Genomic DNA, 21,640 nt, shown 5'->3' on the forward strand with positions numbered 1-21,640 from the left:
TCCTCTGCACAAGACTGCTCAACAAAACCAGTGAGTTTCCAGCCCTGCTGAGGTGGGTTTTGCCACAGAGAACATTGACATGAGAAGCTCCTCCCTGCAGGGAACCAGGAGGATCTGAAGTTTAGTTTGAAATGGAGATGGAGGAGTGCCTGAAAGAGAGAAAATACCCACCAGCCTTGTTACCATTCCAGGCTCCACAAGGAAGCTGTGCCAAACTGGAATAGGGCAGATAGTGTCCAGATGCCCACTCCAAGGTGTAGTTTTGTCACTGTAGCCCCTTGCCAGGTTTCATTCCCAGCAGAAACTCACTAATAATTAAACAAGGTGAAGGCTTGTAGGATTTTTTTTTCTTCTTCTTTTAACCTTTATTTAGAAACTAGAATATTCACCAAACTCTACAAGGTTTCTCTGTACAGGTCCCACCAGGTGAAGAACAACACTGAGAGATGTCTGCACACAGCCCTGGCTCACCGTACACATTGCTACAGAGAGCGAGAGCTGAACCTGCATCCAGGATAAATGTACAGCCTGAAGTATTGTACCTGACATAAATTATGGAATTATCAATTTAGAAAGTGTTTATGAACTCACTCCTGTTGGAAGGAAAAAGAAAGAGTTGTGTGCTGCCTAAGCCCAGTAGGTACCAAAAATGCCCTCAGGACTCTGCCCTGCTGCTCCAGGCACCTGGTGCATTGTACATTCAGTTTCACAGTATGACCACCAGCTGAGCCTTGGGCAGCACTGGCTCTTTCTCTTTCTCCTCTTCAAATCTGCATCTTATCCAAGCAGGGCCATTTTGAGAGTGGTGTGGCTTGGCATGTGGGTACCCTTTTCACTGGTTTATGCCCTTTTTAAATTTGTTTTATAACCTGGAGATTATACTTGGAATAAATGAAACAGGCCAGTTTCCAAAACGCATTAAGAAAAAGAGAAAGGAAAAAAAAAAGGCACTGCACAGGGGGACCGTTGAGGTAGTAAATTATTTTTCCTTTTAATGTCTGGCACCAGAGATGGGGAGGGAGTAAGGGCATGTGCCCGTGTTTCACTGTGCGTGGTCAGGGCCATGGATGTGGCCGTGTGTGTCCACCCCCTGCAGGGACATCTGGCATGCCAGCCCTACACACAGGGACATCTGTGTGCACAGACCCTGTGCCTGGGAGCTTGTGTGTGAGCGTCTGTGGCTTTGCACATTCCTGTGGCTTTGCTCATGCCTGCAGTCAGTGGCTGGAGAGCGTCCGTGGCCCTTGTGTGGCCACATGTCTCTCTGTTGGGTGGTTTCCACCAAAGCAGCCAACCCAGGGCTCCCCTCAAGAGCTCGTGGCCCTTTCAGCCCAAAGGAAAAAGGCCGTGTCTTGCGACACCATTCCCTGTCATGCTCCTGCATCTCAGCCCATAGAATAAACACTGCAACAACCCTGAGAGAAGCAAACATGTGGAACACCAGCTTGCCTTCACTTTGTCCCCTTGGACCCTGCTCCTCATGGCAGAGCAGAACCAATATCTCCAACATTGGAGCATTGCAGTTGCTGACAAACCAGGGCTGAAACTGAAGCAGCCAGAAACAGGGCCTTTGGGGCTGTTGTCTCCTGCAAGGCAAAGGCATGAAGGCAGCTGTACAGAACGAAGAAGGTCTCCCCACAGCACCCCCTAAGATGCCCAGGAAGTAGGGTCCCAGAAGTGACAAATCCCTGGGGCACTCCAAGGGAGGCCACCAGTTTTCTCCACCACTTCCTCAGCCACAGGCAAGTGCAGCTGGCCTAGTCTCTTTCCTGCCAGGAGGAACAAATCCCTGAGGAATTTCAGCTGGGTGCATTCCTCTGAGGACACGTGCAGTAAGGCTGCAGAGGGGCCAGGGAGCCAAGCACAACCCAGACTGGTGCTGAGAGCAACCATTGCCTGGAACCCTCTGACAGGGACAAGGACCCCAGTCCCCTGAGTGCCGGGCTGAAACCTTAATGGGGACTCAGGGCTGTTGAGGGCCAGCCTTGGAGAAGAGCCCCTTTCCCCAGCTGCATATGGGGACACAGAGGACTTTGGTGGGGGTGAACCCCAAGCACACAGGGTCTGTTACCAAAACCTTGCATGGAGGAGAAATTTGAGATAACGAATTAAATCCCAAGATTTTTGAGTCAGGAAGGGCCAATGCACTTGTAATCGGCCAAACTCCCTTGAAGCAGCTTCCCTGGATAGCCAGACCCTGAACATCTCCAAAAAGTGCCAGTGCCACATCCATCCCTGCCTCCCTCCATCCCTCCACTCATCATGCTGCTGTGGAGGAAGTATCTAACACAGAGCACAAACCTCTTTGCCCTCTCTCCATTTTGTGCTAGACTTGTCGTGTTTTGTTGGGTTTTTTCTCTTTTTCAGCAACTCCCAACCCAGCTGGAGATACGTGAACCACAATACAGTACAGGAACAAACAATATTGCAAACTGTCCATGAGCACAGCGTCTCTGCCCTCCTCACCCGGGAGAGCAGTGCCCCTGAAGGATTTGTGTGCCACCAGCAGAGGCTCACCCCACCCCAGAGCAGGGATCAGTTATCCCAGCTCCTACAGTCTCAGCTCACCAGAGAGAGATGGAGCTAAAGGACATTGAGTTTTCTTGCACATGTCAAGTTACTGTGGACCAAGTCCCACATGTGGAGCAACTCCGGAGGCAGCAGTTTATGAACCACCAACATACTCCGGTAAAAACATGGCTCCTTGTTCATCTTGCTGTTCTTGTTTTTCACAATGCCAAAAGTTTTGAAGCCCTCGTGCCCAACAGGTGACACTCTAAGGACCTCCAAGCACATCCCTAGGAAGACATCATCAATGGGGTACAGCTCCAGTGTCTCTGAGGCCTTATGCAGCCTCTTGGCCAGGGCTCCATCCATGATGAAGCCTCCACCCCCTGCGTAGGGTGGGTAGATGTTTTTGTTGTAGAGGGCACTGGGGATGTAGTACTTGTTCTCCTTCTTACGGATTGGCCTGGCTTTTTGGAGGACATCCCCCACAAAGAGGTCCTGTCCCTCCTTCTTGTCCTCCAGGAACTCCAGGATATTGCTGGGACTCACAAACACATCATCATCACCTTTGAAGATGAAGTGGATGTTGTCACAGTAGATGTCGACCCACTTCAGGAAATGGACCTCTTTGAGGGTGAGGTTGAAGAAGCTGTCCAGGAAATCCCACTGCAAGATGTCCCCATAGATGTGATTCTCATAATCTAGCAATTTCTGGTGGTTGGCTCTCTCGTCCTCCTTGGATGCAGTGCCCAGCAAGAACAGCCTCCTGATCCTCTTGCCCTCCACCTCCTTCTCCTGGCCCCAGGTCCTCCGGATGGCTTCGCGGCGGTCGTGCTGCGTGATGATGGACTTGACCACGATGAGCAGGTAGACATCCCCACTGCACTTCTCTGGGTGGTTGATCAGCATGGGGAAGTAGCGGCAGTGCCGATAGAGCAGGAACTGCTGGAAGTTGCGCTCCAACCCTTTGAACCAATCCACCTTGCTCAAGTTCTGGTTGGCTGAGCAGTTGGTAGTGGTGACATCCCAGGATTTTGTTTGCTTTGCCGTCATGCCCTCCTCCCTCACAGGAACTTTCTCCTTCTTGGAGAAAGTCTTCCAGAAAGTGCTGCCGATGGAGAAGGCGTTGTCTCTCTTCTGTGATTTCAAGGGCTCTGAAGGGGGCAGTTCTTTCTGCTGCTGGCCCTGCATGAACTGGTTTGGGGCCATTCCGCGCTGCAGCACCGTCACTGTAATGATCAGCAAGAAGGAGAGACAAACTGTTTTGTAGATATTCTTCTTCCTAAAGGGAAGAAACAAGGAGTTAAGGAAAAGAAACTACAGGCTTCAAGAGGCTTGTCTGCAAAAGCACTTCTTTTAGAGGTCATGGGATGCTCATAATCTGTGTTCCATCACCATTTGAGGAGCAGAAGCCTCGTGGGAAGAGCTGTGGGATGCCTCCATGCATACTCTTCCCAGCTGTATCCTGCTTGTGGAGTGGCCCTGGGGCCACACTTCACTGTAGGAAAAAGCACAAGGTATGTGGGGGTGGCTGCAGTGTCATCTGATAACCCCAGTGCTAGGATCAGGGAAGGGTTCACAGGGAAGATGAAAACGGGCTGAGAGAGAAGTCAGGGTGAGAGTTTCAGCAAGGCAGCTGTTTCAGAAGAAAGTCCCAAGGGAAGTTGATGTTTCAGCCATCTGAAAACTGCAGTTTAGGACAAGAGCAAGAGGGAATTATATTTTCTACCAAAGCCTTAGCTCCAAGAGAGACATACTATCCATGGCCTAGACTGGCATCACAGGTAACACAGCACTGAGAAACCAGAGCTGGGAAGACCACAAGAGTTAACATTACTGCTTCATTTCAGAATGGCACATCAGGACAAAAAAAAAAAAGCCATTTGAGTCAAATTTCACAGTTCAGTGGGAAAAAGACATCCCTAACAACCACTTTGAGAACCAGTATCTTCTGGGGGCACTCCTGGGTACTTGGCAGCCCTTGGGTCCTGTTGCTTCCTGTGTGGTGTTAAGCCAATGCAGGGGAAATTAGGTGGGCAGATTTTCCCAGCCCATGACAGATCAGGTGTCTGCATGTCCACGGTGTGCAGGGCATGAGTAGATAAAACCCAGTTCTTCCTGGGGCCATCCTGCTGCTTTCCTCTGCTGCAGACCTATAGCCCTGGGAAGCTCCTGGCTCATGGGACAAACCCTGGGTGGAGCTCATGACAGGATCCTCCTGAGGTCCCTTGCGGCTGCGGGAAGGCTGCACTTGGAGATTACTGATGCACAGTTCCTCCCCAGTCTGCTTTTCCACAGAGCTAAAGGTGGGTTTCTGATCCCACTGCCACAGAGGAGGGGGACTGCCCTCTCTGCCCAGCTGCACAACATAGCTCCTGAGTGCTCAGCTTTGCCCCACAGCTTGCACATCTGCACCAACACCCTCCTGCCTCAGTCCTGTGTGTTCCCACCACCTCAGGCCATCTCCCTTGTGCGGATGAGCACTGGGCATGGGAGGATGGCAGCTGAGCTCCTCGTCTCCACTCCCAACAGCTTCCCAATGGCAGCCTTATCTCTCTCTGCTCTGACAGAAGGTGCTTGGCAGTCTCTGGACCCCTTTTTCCTGCCACTGGGTTGTGGAGCTGACAGAAACAGGTGTAGCATTGGTCTCGGGACACCCCTGTGCCTGTCCTCTTAATGTCAGAAGCACATCTCAGCCTAGGTGACACCACTGGGGACAGCCCTCAGCCCCCTGCTCCTGTCAGAGCCAGAAAGAACCAGAATCATCTCTAGTAGGCACATGGCACCTTCACTTCAGGACAGTCCAGAGAAGGAGCTTGGGGCTTAAACCTGAAACATTTAACCCAAGTATTTTCCAGATAGACAGAAAACACCCAAAAGCCATGAAACTCTCCTAGACCCGGGGACTGGATTGTGATCAGAACCACCGTGAAGCTGCTGGAGTTTTGGGCCTCAGGTTGCACCAAAACACCTGCTTGGTGGAACACCCCATAAGTCATCAGATTCCCCAGGGCAGGAGACAACACTGTGATTGAGGATTCCACTCCCCTTGAAATACAGGAATCCCATACAGAAACCAGGAGCTTTCAGGAGCTCCTGTCTTTGGCTTCGCCATGAAGCACAAAGAACTTTTGAGCCCAACGTTGTTGTGGGAAAACTGTGATCACTAGTGTGGACTGTGGGAGCGAGCGTGGAAATAAGTAATTACGAGTAAATGGATAGATATTCCTCATCCGGTTTTATATGTGGCCACTCATCTGAGACTGATGAGGGAGCAGTTCTGATTAGATCTCACCATTCCCTTAACCCCCTCCAGCCCTGCCTGAACAGCTTTGAACTGATTCTTACAAACCCTTCAGTTCCAATACAACTTTGCTCCAAGCACAGCCAAGCAATGTTTAAAACCTCTCATCCATACCCGGCACTGCTGCAGAAATAACCCCTGTCACCTCTGTATAGTAATTTCATTTGCATCAAGCCCATTCCATCCAGTCCTGTCCCACCACTTTCTTACACTCCCTGCCACCGAAGAAAACATACAATAAAATACCCAGCCTGAAGGATGCCTAAAGGTTCTCCAGAAGCCAAAGGCAGGAAATTACTGATAAAAAGTGTAAAAATTTGCATAGGTAGGACTGTCACTAACCGCACACATGCTCCCAGCCTTGACAGACTCTGCCCAACAGAGAGGAGCTGCATGGGTGCAATGACCCCCTTTACTCTCCTTGGGTCCAGAGAGAAGGTTCTGATGCAGAGCTGAGGGGACAATTCCAGCTTTTATTAAGAGGTGGAGTGTTGAGTGGCCTGGGTGTGTTTGTAGGTGAAGTGTTGTACAACTGCACAGAAACTTACTCCTCTTTCCTTCAGTGGACCCTGTTTCCCAGTTCTCACCCGTGTAATTCCTGCTTTGTTACAAGAACCTGGGATTTTTCCTACTGATCTGACTGCAAACCACGGGGTCCCACCACATCCAGCAGAAACCAGGAGCCCCACAGCCACCTTTCCCTGCAGAAACCCTGTCCCTGCACTGCCAGGAAAGCAATGGGGACTGGGAGAACCCTGAGCCACAACTGCAGACAATTCCCATATCAAGCCAAGGATTTGGGCGACCAAAGAGCAACAGTTGTTTGTGCATCTTTTTGGATCACATCTTTCTGCTCTGTGGTCTCCTCAGATGGGAAGTACTTTTAGGTATGGAAAAAGTAACTCCTGCTTTCTGGGGATGCATTGGCAAGGGAGGTGCTTTGGGTTTGTTGCTATCACAGAGAAGTCACCCTGCCAACCCCTAGGATCCTTCTTTGGGGCACAGCCCCCAGCTAGTCCCCACAGTGTCCCCAAGAGCTGAGGACAGCCAGCATTGCAGGGTCCAGGGGTAGCAGCCACAGGGGGGGCTCCCATCGGGGGCAGCCAGGTATGTCTGCACCAACTGCTGGTGTTGGTGCCATCAAGAGAGCTTTGAAAAGGTCTTGACACGCACTGTCCTCTTCCCTTTTATCCACCAAGGAAATTTCAAAAGCTTCCCCTGCGAGGTGGTTGCGCCACCAGGCAGTTAAATATAAACTTCGAATTAGAGGTGGGCAGTACCCCTTTCAGGTGTTGATGCTCGAGGGCTGATGAGGCCCGGGAGAAAGAGGCTCTCTATCCCTATCCCGTTCACTTTGGACTTAAGTGAAAACCTCGCTGATCCGCCAGCACTATCTATTTTTGTGATAGGGTTTTTTCTGGCCTCTCAATTAGATCCAGTTACTGGAGGCATGGCCAGTACAGAGTCCTGTATGTTGGCAATGCCAAGGATTTGGAGAGGGGATCTTATAAAGGGGCAAATGCTGGGCAGAAAGCACCCAAATGTCCCCAGAAGTAACCTGTGCAATAGATGAGTGTAAGCACCAAGTGGGGCCGCAGCTCGCCATGAGAGTGCCCGGAGACGCGTCCCCTCCTCATAAAAGTCGTCTGGTTTAAGTACAAGGTGGTAAAAACACGCTTCTGGGGAAGAGGCAAGAGCCGAAACCCCGGGTGTTGCCCCCAGCGAGGAGATCTGCCTCCAGGCTGGCGCTGCCGCGGGACAGGGACCCCACCGGGCAGGGCTGGAGGCCCCGCTGTCCCCGGCCCCACCACACAAATCAGCTCTTCTCAGGGAAAAGCTGGGAAAGGCATCCCCAGGGATTGGGGGGCATCAACCGGCCGCCCCTGCCCCTTTCCCCCATCCTGCCTCCCGCCGGGCCGGAGCTGCGGTGCCCCGGGATGGAGAGAAATTTGTGTCGGGAGCGGAGCCCCAGAGAGCCTTCCCCGGGTACCGCGGCCAGGGAGACCCCGCCTGGGAGCCCCGCAGAGCCGCGGTGGCGGAGAGTCGCTCCTGGGATGGGGACAGACGGACAGGGGACAGTTACAAACTCCGACCTTAGTCGCTTCCCCGTGCCCATCCTCCCCACCAGAGCTGCCCTTCCCCGGCCCGCCACCCCCGAGGCGACTCTCGAGAGGGACCCGGTGGGGAGGGGACCTCGCAGTCCCCCGGCTCCGGGCAGGACGCAGCGTCGGGACGGCGGTGCTGGGCAGCGGGAGCGGAGGACACGGGACAGCGGAGCCAGGGATACCGCGATTCGGTGCGGGAGCGGGGCTCGGGCTCCGCGCTCCCCGGAGCTCACTCACCACTGGAACATGCTGGGAGTGGGACGGGGCGGCCGCTCCGCTGCTGGCCGGGCTGCCCGCGGTCCGGGCGCTTCTCTCTGCGCTCTTCCTCCTCCTCTTCTTTTTTCTTTTTCTTTTTTTTTCCCCCCCCTACTTTTTCTCTTTTCCCTCCCCTCTCTCTCCGAGGTGGAGCCTAGAGATGGATGGCAGAGCAGGTAGGTTAACTCTTGCCCTGCCCTTCTGGCCCGTCCCCTCCCCGCCCGCCCCGGCAGACGGACAGCTCTCTAGTGTTCCCAGGGCAAGGAGTTTAAGGGTGACACCCCACACGTCTCCCTGAGGACCCTCCCCGCTGCTGATGAGACACTCAGCAGGATCTGGGACTGGGGGGTGTCCTAGTCCGGCTCCTCGTGTCTCTGCCCTCTCAGGGCGCGTTAAATCTGCCCCAGCCTTTAATGCACCTCCTGAGTTCCCCACCTCTCCTGGGGCCCACCCTTCCCCCACGACGCACATCGCATTCAGGTTCCACACCTTGTCAAGGGCCAATACTCTGCCCAGGAATCCAGTCTCGCCAGGCACCCACCAGTCCTTTGTTCAGGACTCAAACATTTTCTGGGATCCACAGCTCACCTGGGGGTTTAGGGGGTTGATGGGGAGTTGCTGCAGCAGGAAGGTGCCTGTTCGGCATGCTGGGTCCTCTCATGGGTCAAATTTCCAATAGGAAAGGACACCTCACCTGCCTGTGAGGTGGGGCAGCATGTCCTATCAGCATGGAACATCCCATTGTCCATTAAGCAGATTAAAGACCTTTCTTTCCTTTTAAATGTAATGTTTCAGTTGCAGGTGTTTTTCAGCCATAAAAATCAGTCCCTGTAATTTCTGATATCTTCCTTTTTTGTCACCCTCCCAGTCCCACCAGCTGCTCATGTCCACCATGAAGCCAAGCTAGGAAGCCTGCAGGAAATTTGCAATATTTCCTTTCCTGTCCAGCAGAGATATCCCAGTCCCTTTCTGAACAGTTCCTCTGCATTTTTCATGAGTGATGAGGGTCAGGGTCTCCTACAGCTCTCAACCCCCTGGACACACTGAGCTTCTCATGGGAAAGGCTCTTCTTTCCAAGACTGGACATACAGAGGGACCCACACAACCTCTGCTACTCAAAGAGCACCAAGAAAACTCCACGTCCACCTCAGTTTAGGGAGGAAGATTGCATTGCTTTCTCCAGATCTGTTTCTCCTTATCTCAGCTTATTGTTTTGCCAGATGCCCTGCAGCTCTGTGTCCTGGGGGCTGTGAAAGCTCCCCAGAAAACATTGCCCAAACAGGCTGCACCAGCTGTACAGCATCCCATGTCCTTATCACCACCAAAAGTCCATACATACCTTCCCTGATTCCTTTTTAGCCTGTTCCCAGTGCCTATAGGAAAGTTTGTATTTGCTGCACTCATGGCCCCAAGAAAATCATGGTCATGAGATTCCTTGAACATCAGCTTGGCCAGAAAAGGCTGTAAGAAGGACCCTTCATCCCTGCAGCACAAGGGATGGTAGGTGTATGCCAGCCCATGGCTGGGAATTCACCCCACTCTGCACAGAGGGGCTCACAGTGGAGGAGGACCCCACTGGAGAATGGCCCTTGCACAAAGAGGCACAAAGGGATGTGAACAGGAAAGCCCTGAGAGCACAACCCCCATTTCATCCTTGCAATTTGTCCTGGGACCATGACTGGGACAGGGATGGCAGCATCCACTCGTGGGTAGATGCAGTAAATTCCAAACCACAGCCCCGGGGTGACTGCTGCCATTCCAGGGCAGCTGTGGGTGTGTGACAGTCTCAGGGCTCTGTGGATGTCCCAACATCAGCACATCCAGCCAGGCACAGGGCTGGCCTGAGGGCTGTGCTGCTCCTGTGTGGCAGTGACACTGCTGCAGGGTAAGGAGGGCTCCTGGCAGCCTGGGGCAGGGAGCTGTGCCAGCCATGCTCCCAGCTTCCCACCTCTCTGATGGCTGCTTCCCTGCAGGAAAGCTGTAGGGCCACAAGTACAGGACTTCCAAATGGTTCCATGCAGCTGTGCATGGTTTTGGCTCAAATAACCCCCTACCTTCCCCTTTGTGGGAAAAAGATGCACATCCCACTGCATGAGAGCACTGCAGGCCTGGGGCGTGGTGGCTGCATGAAGCTTTAGCTCTGATAATCATTACAGGCTTAAATCCTGTCAGGTCTGGGCTTCTGATGCCTGGGATAAACACAGTCCTGGGCATCCCTGGCATAACCAGCTCCTGTTTCAAGGATGAACCTGAAAATGAAGCAGAATTGTTTATGATTTTTTCATCATTACATAGAAAAGTTTAGGACAAACCAAGTTTTCAGCTCTTCAGATTTGCCCTGGGAAAGCAGAAAAGCAGCAGGAAGAACAAAAATCCATCTGAAAGCATATTTCTTTTAAAAAGTCTTACTCCACACACATTCCCTTTGCCTCTTTACAGCACCCAGCAAGAACAGGTTTCACATGAGCAGCCACAACCACTCCACTGAGAATGAAACATGAAAAAGAGAAACCTGAATATTTTTTTTCACTCCAGGAGACTCAGCCAGCAGCATATCCCTGCCATTCCTGCCCAGCCCTGCCTCCAGCAAAGCAGCTGAATCTGTAGCCCTGCCTCTCCTTCTCTGCAGCACCCATCACCTGCATTTCTTAGGTCTGAGCCATTAGACTGAAATTTGGAGGCACCAGGTGCCTTTTTTGGCACTGTGGGCAGAGCTGCAGATTTCTGGATAAGTGTTCTTGGGTGGCAGGTGCTGCTTGGACATGGAAAAGCCGAGTTCCTCTGCCTTCCACAACACCAGTGACATTTGAGGTGTGCCAGGGCACTGCAGCCCTGGGAGAGCTGGCAGGGCACCTGTGAGGAACAGCATTTGGGCACACAGTCATTGCACTGGATGAGGATGTAGAAGGGAAGGCAATGCACGAATCTTCCTGGGTGACACCCAAGTGACAGCCAGGGTGACACTAGCTCCTGATGGCAGCAGCCATCTCTACATCTGATGGCTCCTGGGATGCATTTGGAGAGAGTCCAGTCCCAGTGCCACACACTCACCCCCCACCTGAGCATTATCCCAACTGGTGGCACTGCTGGAGATGGGGAGAGGCAATCTGTGGGGACAACAAGGCTTTGGAGTTGGCATCAAACAGGGCCCCAGGACACTGCCTGGGTTAAGGGAAAGAGAAAGAGGACTGGGGTGATGCCCAAGTGGCTCATTTAGATGTTCTCAAAGTGAACCACAGTGCTTTTTTTGTTTCAAGAATCCTTTTTTTAATTTCAAAGTGGACCTGAAATAAAGTGTTTCATTAAAGAATATAGTACCAAGAAAGAAGTGAGCTTTTTTTATGAAGTTTATGTAATCCCAGAAGACTGGCTAGTGGCAGATTGACCCAGCCAGTGTTTTCCCACTGATGGTTTGGAATTGGTTTCACTGGGGAAAGCTGCACTGGTTTCTTTGATATGGTTTTTTTTTTTGGTGTGTGTGAGTGTTGTTTTCTGATTTATTTTCATTCCAGCAAATTATACATACAGAAAAAACTCTCACTTCTTCTTCCAGGAACTCTCACACCTCCTGACCATTTGTGCCAACACTGTGGCCCCTGGGCTGGGTTTCCCACACAAGCCAAGGTCCTGTTGCCCTGTGGAGACACACAAACCAGCCCTCTTCTCCCAAACCTCTGAGTGCCTGGAGCACGACCAAGGGCACAGCCTGACCCAAGACCAGCTGCACAGGGTGGTCACACTTTTAGGTTTCTCTTTGTTAAACCACTCACCTGTGGTGTACCCTGGAGCAGGGAGGGAGGTCAAGGCTGCAATTTGTTTGGCTGAGCCAGACTCGCACCACATCAAGACTCTGCACACACTCAGGAGCAAACATCCTGGATGTGATAGGACAGGGAATGTTCCTTTCTTCTTCCATGTTTGTTTTCTAGACTCCTTTCATGATGCTATGGCACAGAGCAGTCCTGTGAGACTCGCCCATCACGGTGGCTCGCACGTGGGATACTGGGAGCTGTGACCATCCTGGCTCTGCCTTAGTCCCAGGGAAGGTTCCCTAGGCAGTTGGGATTAATTATTAACCTGACTTATTGCTGCATCTTGGAAGGTGGAGCAGACGTCATCAGTCCATGACGTGAGACACCAGGAAAGACATCCACCCCCACAAAAAGCTCCCTCTGCTTGCCCACACTAACGTGGCCATAAACCAGACCCTGGGGGGGGGGGGGTTATTTTACTCATTAACCCCAGTGCCCCGTGACTGTTTCCATCCCAGCTCCTCTGCCAGAACGGGTCCACGCTGGCTCCCAGGATGCAGGAGGAGGTTTTCTGCCTTCTCACAGCCAACTGCTCCAATCCACTACATCGGCCTCAGCATCTCACACATTGAAACACTGGGGGTTGCCAAAACACCTTGAGCCACAGCTGAAAGCCACACCCTCTATCCTGCCTGGAATCAAACACTGGGATTTGCATGATTTCTTCCAAAGATAGGGGAGGAGTGTAAATTGCTTTGCAGGGTGATGGCTGGGCCAGCCCCCGTTGCTCCGGGGTCCCCAAGCTGCTGTTGCCCTTTGCAGATCTAAGGGTGGGATGCAGCTGGGACTGCCAGGAGCCACAGGAGCAGGGCAGGGGGAAGCACTCTGCAAACCTGGGTGAGCAAACCCCAGGCTCAGACCCATCCAAGGGTTTATGTCCTTAGCTGCCCCTCCTCATTTTCCCCGGTGAAAAGGCCCCCTCCAGCCTCAGGGCTGCTGCCCAGTGAGGGTGCCGCCTTCTCTTCCCATGGGATTGAAACCCCTGGGACACCTGGGTGTCCTGGGGAGCCCTGTGTGGCTGTGCTGTTGCTTTAAAGCAGCAGCTGGATCCAGCTGTGACTGCGAGTAACCCTCACCGCAGCCTTGCCCAGGCCTTTTATGCATTTTCCAGTGGTTCCAGAGGCGCTTGGCGGCAGCACGCAGGGGAAACCGGACTCACTCGCTGCTGGCGAGCAGAACGGGAGGGGAAAGGGAAAACATTTCCCTTCCCAGAGGAGCAGGGGGAGCCCAATGCTGCAGCTTGGGCAGAGGGCACAGAGGGGGCAGGCTCTGGGGTGTGATGCAAACAGCCTGAGGGTGGGCACAGTGAGTCACAGGCCCTGGCTTGTCTCTCCCAGCCCAACATGCTCCAGCGAGAGGTGCTGACCCCCCACCCTCAGTGTGCCTCAGTTTCCCTTGTGCAGAAAGCCCCAGGGTCTGGGTTTTTTCCTGAGAACTTATGGTAGGATGGCATCCAGGCACTGGGAAAAAAGCCCATGAGGATATAAGATGGAGAAATCTTACAGGATGTGAATGTGGGGTTTGAGGTGGTAGACACTCATGCTGCCCAAACCGAGAAAGGAAGGAGGAGGATGGGGTGCTTGGCCTTGGGAAAGGAAAGACCTGTCCTAGTGCTGAAGGACAATCACTTCCATCCTGGACCCTCCAAAGAGGTGGAGAAGAGGAAATCAGGAGTGTTGGGAAAGCAATGTCATGCCAGCAGTGAAACCAGGAACTCTGCCTGTAGAGATGCTCCTGCCCATCGCAGGGACCATGTCCTGTCCAGCCCTTGCCACCCTGACTGTTCTGCCATGCCAGCTGCAGGCACAGCCTGAAGGTAAAGCCCTGGTTGGGCATCGTCCCGTGGAGCCGCTCTTCCAGCTCCAGCCTGGCAAGAGCTGGGCTTCAGGTGCCAGCACAGCCCTGGGAAGCTGTGCTGCCTGGGGACTGGCATGGGCCCAGAAGCCATGAGCTGCAAGGAGACGTGTTTTCCGTTGGGCAGGAGAGCACTCGCAACGTCTCTCATGAGTCAGATGGAAAGGGCGGCTCAGGAGTCACCTGAGCCCGGCGGCTGCCTGCCCACGGCCCCTCTCCAGCCCAAGTGGAAAAACATACAGCCCCATACATGCCTGCTGAGACCCCGAGCTCTGGCTGGGCCCCCTCCCAAGCTGGCAGATGCAGAAATGCTAACATTAGCCTTTTTTGGCCAAATCGGTTTAGGAGAGAGGCAGAGACAACTCAGACATCCCTGGCTCTGTGGCTCTGTTCAGCATTAATCATCACTCTGCTGCTGCTGCTGCTGCTCGTCGCCAAAACCTGGGCTCTGCTACAGCCACTGGTGGATCAGTCTCCAGCAAGAGATGGAGAGAGGGAAAAGGAGGGCATGTGGAGTGCAGACTTCCCCTCCTTGGCTGGGGCTGCTGGACTCAAGCCATGGCAAAGCTCCCTGCTTCCGCGTGTGCATGAAGAGAGGGCAGTGCCCGCAGTGCCACCCCTGGGCAGGGACCTGCTGGGCACAGGGGATGACCCTTGCATGGGCACTGCTCCCCAGCCCAGCTCAGGGAGCTGGTGGGAGAGGTGACAACAGCAATTTGCTACCCTGGGAGTAGTTGAGACATAAGAGAGCCCTCCAGAGAGGAGAAGAGAGTCGGCACACCCAGACGCATTCCTGAGGTTTGGTTTCCATGGTGGGATGTTCACCCGACGGTGAAGTCATTCTGTGCTGTGGGTTGGGATGGCCAGTGAGTTAATGCATGGATCCAGCTCCTTCCCTGATTCACAGCAGGCGCAGCCACAGCCCCGTGCCATCGTTGGGCTGACGGTTCTTACGTGGCTTTGGCATTTCCAGTGTCTTGGTGAAGGGAGGCTCCAGACACCGCTGCTCCCTTGATCCCTGCCTCACCATGGGAAACCAGCTCCTGCACAGGGTGGAGGACAAATTGATGGCTCTCCTGGGTCCTTCCAGCCCATTTATATCATCACACTGTGCTCCCTGTCATGGTTTACTTTCCCTTCATCCTCCTGCTGTCACTGGTGACACCAGGACAGAAATGCACCACCCTAAGAGGTCATTCCTGCAGGGCCAAAGCTTTGAGGATCTGCCCAACACTAGACAGAGGTGGGAAAGGATAGAGAACTGGGCATCATGGAAGGAGCAGGATGGAAAGCCCATCAGTCCTTGGGGTGAGGTGACAGGGACACTCCCTGGCACAAGCAGCTCGTGGTGCCAATGCCAAGCATGTGGCTGCAGAGTTCAGCGACAGGGCTCCACAGATCAACAAACCAGAGGTGTGGTGTGTGAACTAGCCCTGAAATGTCAGCCAGTAAGTTGATAGGATTATTCCCAGCCTCTGGGGTGGTTTTCTGCAGGTCTGGAGGCACAGGGATGTGGCCAGGCTGCCCAGAATCATCAGCTGCCCTCCCATTTGCTCACCGGTGAGACACTCTGCTTTTGGACTGCAGCTATTTGTGCTAAAGGGAAATATCTTAGTCTGACTGTTCATCAAAGTTCAACTCCCTCACAATCCAGTCAGCTAAATCCCCATTAAAAAGCATATCCCTTTAGGATGCATCTCCTGATCAACCACCACTGCAAGTGCTTTCTGCACACTCGGCACCAGTGGCCCCCTCCTGTTCTCCCCAGCAGCTGTGGGCTCCAGGACAGGGGAAAGCTGAACCCCAAGGGGCCTCTACTCTTCTCTTGCTGGTGTCTTACATGAGCACATGATGCCTCTGGAAGACAGTAGGACATGTCTAATCCTCAGACACATCATGGGGGACCTCTCTGGGTGGTAGCACCACCATGTGCAGAGCTTTTGACCTTCCCATACATGCTTGCATCCAATCTAAACCAGAAATCCCTCCCTGCTTTTCATCTCACATGCAGCCAGGCACAGAGGTCCTAACTGGAACCACCAGGAAGCCACTCTCCCTTTGGGACTGCCCAGAGCTATGAGCAATGTTGGAAGCAGCTCCAGGAAGTAAAAAGCCACCTCCTGACTCTGCCGCTGCAGGTGACATCCCCGGGGACAAGGAGTTGGTGCTGGGGATGTGTAAGGTGCTGGCACAGCCTGGCAGCCGCCTGGGTGTGTGTCAGCCAGACTGGGAAGTGCACAGCCAAAGTGAGCCAAAGAAAACCAGCAGCTCCAGGGATGTTTTACATCAGCCAGGATGGAGCCCCAGCCCTGCAAGCCAGTGCTCAGAGCACCAAAATGTGACACGAGATAGTTCCCTTTCTCAAGGACCCCAAGGATCTTTCCGGGGCTTTCCCAGCCCTTCCCCAGGCTTCGTTTGACACCCAAAGTCACAAGAAAGTCCAGTGATGCGTGCAGACACACCCAGGCCCCGTTCTCATTCCTGACCTCTCACAGACACCCAGGTGTGATGCAAGGCTCCCTCAAATCCCTCCACCCCTGGAAACACCACCTCCCAGCCTCCCTCCTTCCTCGGGCCCTTCTGCCTCCACTCCAAGCTAATGAGATCCATTTCGCCACCTTTCCCTGGGAAGGCGGCCCCTCCTGCGGGAGCTCTCTGCCGCTCTCCTCGCCGGCTCCCAGCTGCCCTCCGGCCCGGGTGAGTCACGCTCAGCACACACTGAGCCCTTTCAGAGCCCTCGGCCCCGAACACTGGCCCAGTCTTTCTTCCCAGCGCCGGCGAGCCGAGCCCCCCCCCAGCGCCCGCTGCCGGCACAGGCTCTCGGCCAAGGGGAGACATCCACGCCCTCCCTGAGAGAGCGGCTTTCATGGCTGGGGAGCCAAAGACCTTCCCGGAGTCATCGGGGCCAGGATGAGGCACAGGCTCGACCGAATGGGATGGACACACAGTCCGGGTCGCTTTGAGCAACAGCCAGCAGTTAAAAAAAATAAATAGATGTATTTGAGAAGAAAAAGGTTTACAAGCTTCTAATGGGACCGTTCTTGGCTTGGACAGATGAAACCTGTCAGGAATCTTTTCCTCCTTTCTGCCTTCACCAAACTTCCTCTGACCAACAGCGGGGCTCTGTCTGCTGTGTGGGGATGGGGCCAGAGAAGGGGCTTCTCTGTTGCCCAGCTCCCAAACTAGCAGGGGGGTGGGCATCACCATCCAAACCAGCCCTTGCTGAAAACGTTGCAAAATCCCCCATCAGAGGAGCTGCTGGTAAAGCCACTTGCAGTTTCTCAGGGCCAGGGCTGTGCAGGACAGCAGGCTGGAGCCACACTGCGTGCAGGGCAGCACCAACCTCTGCACTGCACTGGGCCCTGCTTGTGCAAGGGGACTTGTTGGCCCTCCCCCGAGTCTTGTGTCTAATGGCCAGGGGTGAAGTGCTGGAGGCTGGGAAAGTCCATGCATGGAGTTGTAGGGGAGGGTGGTGCTCAGGTGTACCCCAAAAGGAGCCTTACCAAGCTGCCACAGCCTAACACCAGGGCCTTTCAGCTGTCCCAGCCTCTCCAGCAAGGCTGCATGCCTCAGGGGACACAAAGAGCAAGGTGAACTCTGGTGGCCCTGGCTGACACGGTGGGGATGTGCACGAACACAGCGGCAACCTCCGGGCACGAGACTGCATGAGTATTTTCTGCCTCTTTCCTTCCTGCCTCTTGCTGTGTTTTTCACCTGTCATTTTCTGCTCAGTTTGCCAGAATACCCAAAGCCCTTGACAAAACAGATTCCTCTGTCTGTCCAGGGAGATCACCATTACCACAGCTCTCAGCACAGACCAGACAATGGGGACAAAGGGGTCTCACTCACCCTCACACCGTGGGCAGCGTGGCAGGGTCACCAGTGTAGCTGAAGCTGTGCTGATTTACTCCTGTGGAGCATTTGGACCTGCACCAAGCTCAGCTCTGGGCTTGGGAACAGGGTTAATGGGAAAACCCACAACCCTGACTGTGCTACACTGCAAGTCAGCTGAACAGGTGCAAGGGGAATCTCCACCAGGGGTTTGCTAATGACTGCCTAACAAACCTCTGCTCTTGCCCAGGCATTTCTCCTTGGAGGGTTTGTTTCTCCTTTTCCACAAGTAGGGCCAGAAACGGGAAAACTCAGAATCTTGGTGGGAGGAATGCAGTAGCTGAAGGACTCAGATGTGCATCACAGCCGCCCTCCCCTCTGGGCGCTCGCCAGGTTTCGGTAGCAGTGAAGTCCCTCTTCAGCTCCTATCGCAAATGAAACCACCACAACAAATGAGTGAGTTTTATAAGCCTGGAGAGAGGCATGAGGTTTTGCAAGCTGTGCTTAACACGGGAAAGGTCACCTGGAAACTGCACTCCTGGCTGTGGGGTGAAGCCATGTGTGGACACACCAGCACCAGCCCCAGGGGAAGGACGTGTTGTGTCACCAGACACTGCTGTGGTGAGCACAGCCCAGACTCCAACTGCCTTGGAGCACAGAGCAAGTGCTGCTGCATTGGGCTGCAGAAACCTTTTCCACTCCTTCTCTCCTCAGTTATCCTTCCAGCATTGCCTCATTTTGTTAAGGAGCAGGGGGATGAACCCCTTAGCACAGCCCAAGGAGTGTGTGGGGAGGACAAGACCCAGCTTTCAGGGCAATGGTATCTATGCCAGATATTATGTTGATGAAGGAGGGTGGTGGCAGCCACAGGGGGCACTTCATGGGTGAGATTTAAATATGTATAGAGCCCCAAGATTCCTAGAGCCCAGAGGGACCCCATTTCCCAGGCCTAGTGTTACTGGAGTGGAGGAAGGGCCAGTGAACCTTTCTCACGCCCAAGCCCTGCAGGGCACTGTGTGCTGGGGTCAGCAGGGGAGCCCTGCCCCTGCAGGCAGCTCTGTTCCGGGCTGGTCCCGAGTCCCAGGTGGATGCCAGTGGAGCAATCTGCTCACAGGGCTGACGCAAATACCTCCACTGCTCCCGCTGGCCTTGGGATCACCCATCCAGCAGCAGAACCTTGGGCCAAGCCACAGCTCTGCCAGCAGCATTATCTTCACTGCTTGCAAAGGGAGAACCGATACATTTCACACCCAGGAAACACAGAGATTCTTTTCTCAATAATCTGGAAAAGCAATTGATATATGTGTGGAGGAAGGGGAGAGGCAGAAGAATGTATTTATGGAGCTTTATTCGTCACTGGTTCCTGCACGACCAAGCTGGACAGCTCTAACCTGCTCCAACCTGCTCCTTTGTGGCAGAACACATTGTTTGAGTAAACCCAATACTAGCAAACTCACTGATGCAACAGAAACCTGACCAGATGCTGCCTACGCAGAACAATACGACAGGAGAAAGCACAGTTCGGGTTTAGAGCAAAAGGAACAGCATGTGAGGAGATGTGTAGCACTGGCACTTTGCACCCCATTAACTGCGGGTGGCTCAGCAAAGGAAAACCTGGGCTGGGTGTGCACAGCCCCAGTCTTTGGCGTGGGCTGCACGTTCAGTGGATGTGGAGGAAAAGTCAGCTCCCACGTAACAGCTCTTAGCTGACGTGGGCACAGCATGGGATAAGTTTATGTAGAAGCAGGATCAAAACGGTTTCAATTTCACTGTGAAGTTTGTAGTATGTCAGAGCTTCCCTCCTGAACCACACCAGTGGGGGAGACATGTGGTTGTCCGGACAAATACCATCTATTTCTCACCCTCAGGGTCATGCATGTTAGCTTTAAACTGTGCCTGGAAAAGAAAATAAGAAGCTAGTACTGATCATGTTGACATCTGAAGTCTCCAGACAATCTCAGCAGCCCCGTAAGCACAACACGGCTGCTGTTCCCCCAGCTGCACCCTCCCTATGCACAGAGCAGTTCTCGCACCCTCACCCTGCTCAAATAATTTCACTTTGCTGCAAGAACACATGAGACAGCACTAAGGGATCATGAGAATCACCCCACCAACATGAAATAGGACCCCCAGATTAAACAATAAGGATTAAAATAGGACCCCTCCTAAAACTCACTCTCTAACTTTTTGGGGTGCTGGTCCCCAGCAGCTTCCCAGCCCTGCTGCCCACACTCCAGTGAGGCTCAGGGGGAAGCCCCATATCTCCCCAGCTTTTCTCTTGCAATCTCCCCATCTCCCCTGAGGCAGGTGCAAAGCTCTCTCTGGCTTGAAGGAGACACTTTTAAACTATTACATTTGCATTTGAGACAACCGTCCACCAAAAAGGTATTTCTCAACTTCTTTTTGATGTGCAAGTTCTGAAAGTAGGTGGGGTGGTGGTAAAGTTTCCATTCTTGAATCTTTACAGGAACAACTTCAATTTCATACTGATTCAGCCTTTCCTGCACCACGGCTATTGTATGACCTTCTCCATGGTTAAGCCTAATACAAACTAATTGGTACATACACACCTGAACGCAGGTCAAACTCCAGGTTTGAGCTGCTGTAAGAGAATCCTGAATACAAATAGCTCTAAATAATAATCCAGGCTGAAATGTAGCTGCCTTGTTGATTTGGTGCTACTTTAGCTAACCTGAGTTTTTAGCTTCTTTTCTTTCCCTGTCGTTTTGTTTCAGAGCCCAAGTCTGCACAGAAAGCCAGCCACAGCAGCAGCCGTTTGGGGCAGTTACAGATTTATTGCATCAATTAATGATGAGACATAGAAGAAAAGCTCTTCGTGATTAAAAAACTGATATCCTGATCCATAGGGCTGAAAAGGAGCCTGCAACAGCTCTGGCACAGTCAAGCAGTGACAGCCTGACTTGGAAGAGCTGCTGAAGTAGCATGAACCTTTCCTGAAGTGGTGAAAAACAAGCACCATCCTGTTCAGATGGTCCTGCCAGCAGCTCCCTGGAGACAGAGCAGACAACCAAGAGTCCTCTCTCCTTTCAGGGTTGTATGCACATTCTCCCAGATCTCCCCAGAGGTGTTCAGGAAAACCCCTAGTTTCTACTCTCTAACTGGTCTGTGTCCAGTAATTGGGTGCCAGCCCCACACCAGCCCCTGCTGCCTCCCACCCAGTTCCTCTGGTGCCCAGCTGGGCTCAGAGGAGTTTTTGCCTCTCCTAAGTTGTACTGTGCTTCCACTCCTTGCATGTTGTGGCCAGTCCCATGCAAAGCACAATAAAAAGACAAACCTGCCCTGGCTGGGGCCAGGACAGAGCTCGTTTTCTCTCTAGTAGCTGGTGTGGTGCCGTGTTTTGGATCTGGGACCAAAACAGTGCTGATAAGGCAGGGGTGTTGTAGCTGTTGCTTACACAGCATGAAGGCCAGCTCTGTTTCCCACGCTGCCCCAGCAGGGAGCAGGCTGGGGGTGCACAAGACAATGGGAGGGGACAGAGCACACACAGCTGACCCCAGCTGATCAAAACGACATCCCAGACCGTGCACCCAAAGTGCTCAGCAATAAAAACTGGGAGAAAGAAGGAGTTATGATGTCTGTCTTCCCAAATAAGAGTTATGCATGGTGAAGTAACTGTTCTGGCTTTCCTGGAAAAGGCTGAACACCTGCCTGCCCGTGGGAAGCAGTAATGAATCCCTTACTTTGCTTTGCTTTTGCTGTATCTACTGAACTATATCTCAAGCCACGGATTTTCTCACTTTCGCCCTTCTGCTTCTCTCCCCCATTGCTCTGGGGAGGGAGCAGATGGGAGCTGCGTGGGGCTGAGCTGCCCCCCAGGGTTAACTCACCACACACCCCAAAGGTTTTGCTGATAATAACCAGTCCATCATCTCCCACATGCCTAAGCAAGAACATATTTCCCCAGGAGCTGATTTCCTGGCAAGGACAAGGTATTCCTGGTACAAACTGCA

At 53.2% G+C, this 21,640-nt stretch overlaps 1 protein-coding gene across 1 annotated transcript; it reads right to left on the reverse strand.

The window, feature by feature from the left end:
* Positions 1–346: 346 nt before the first annotated feature.
* B3GNT7 (UDP-GlcNAc:betaGal beta-1,3-N-acetylglucosaminyltransferase 7) lies at positions 347–8,311 on the reverse strand. The gene is made up of 2 exons (XM_083868670.1): positions 8,155–8,311; positions 347–3,790 (listed from the first exon to the last, which is right to left on the reverse strand). Exons 1-2 carry the CDS (start codon positions 8,163–8,165, stop codon positions 2,584–2,586), a joined length of 1,218 nt encoding a protein of 405 aa, XP_083724796.1. The 5' UTR covers positions 8,166–8,311; the 3' UTR covers positions 347–2,583.
* Between the last annotated feature and the right edge of the window lie 13,329 nt (positions 8,312–21,640).

The sequence above is a fragment of the Zosterops lateralis genome, assembly GCF_965231275.1.
Source record: "Zosterops lateralis genome assembly, chromosome: 10".
Classification (NCBI taxonomy): domain Eukaryota; kingdom Metazoa; phylum Chordata; class Aves; order Passeriformes; family Zosteropidae; genus Zosterops; species Zosterops lateralis.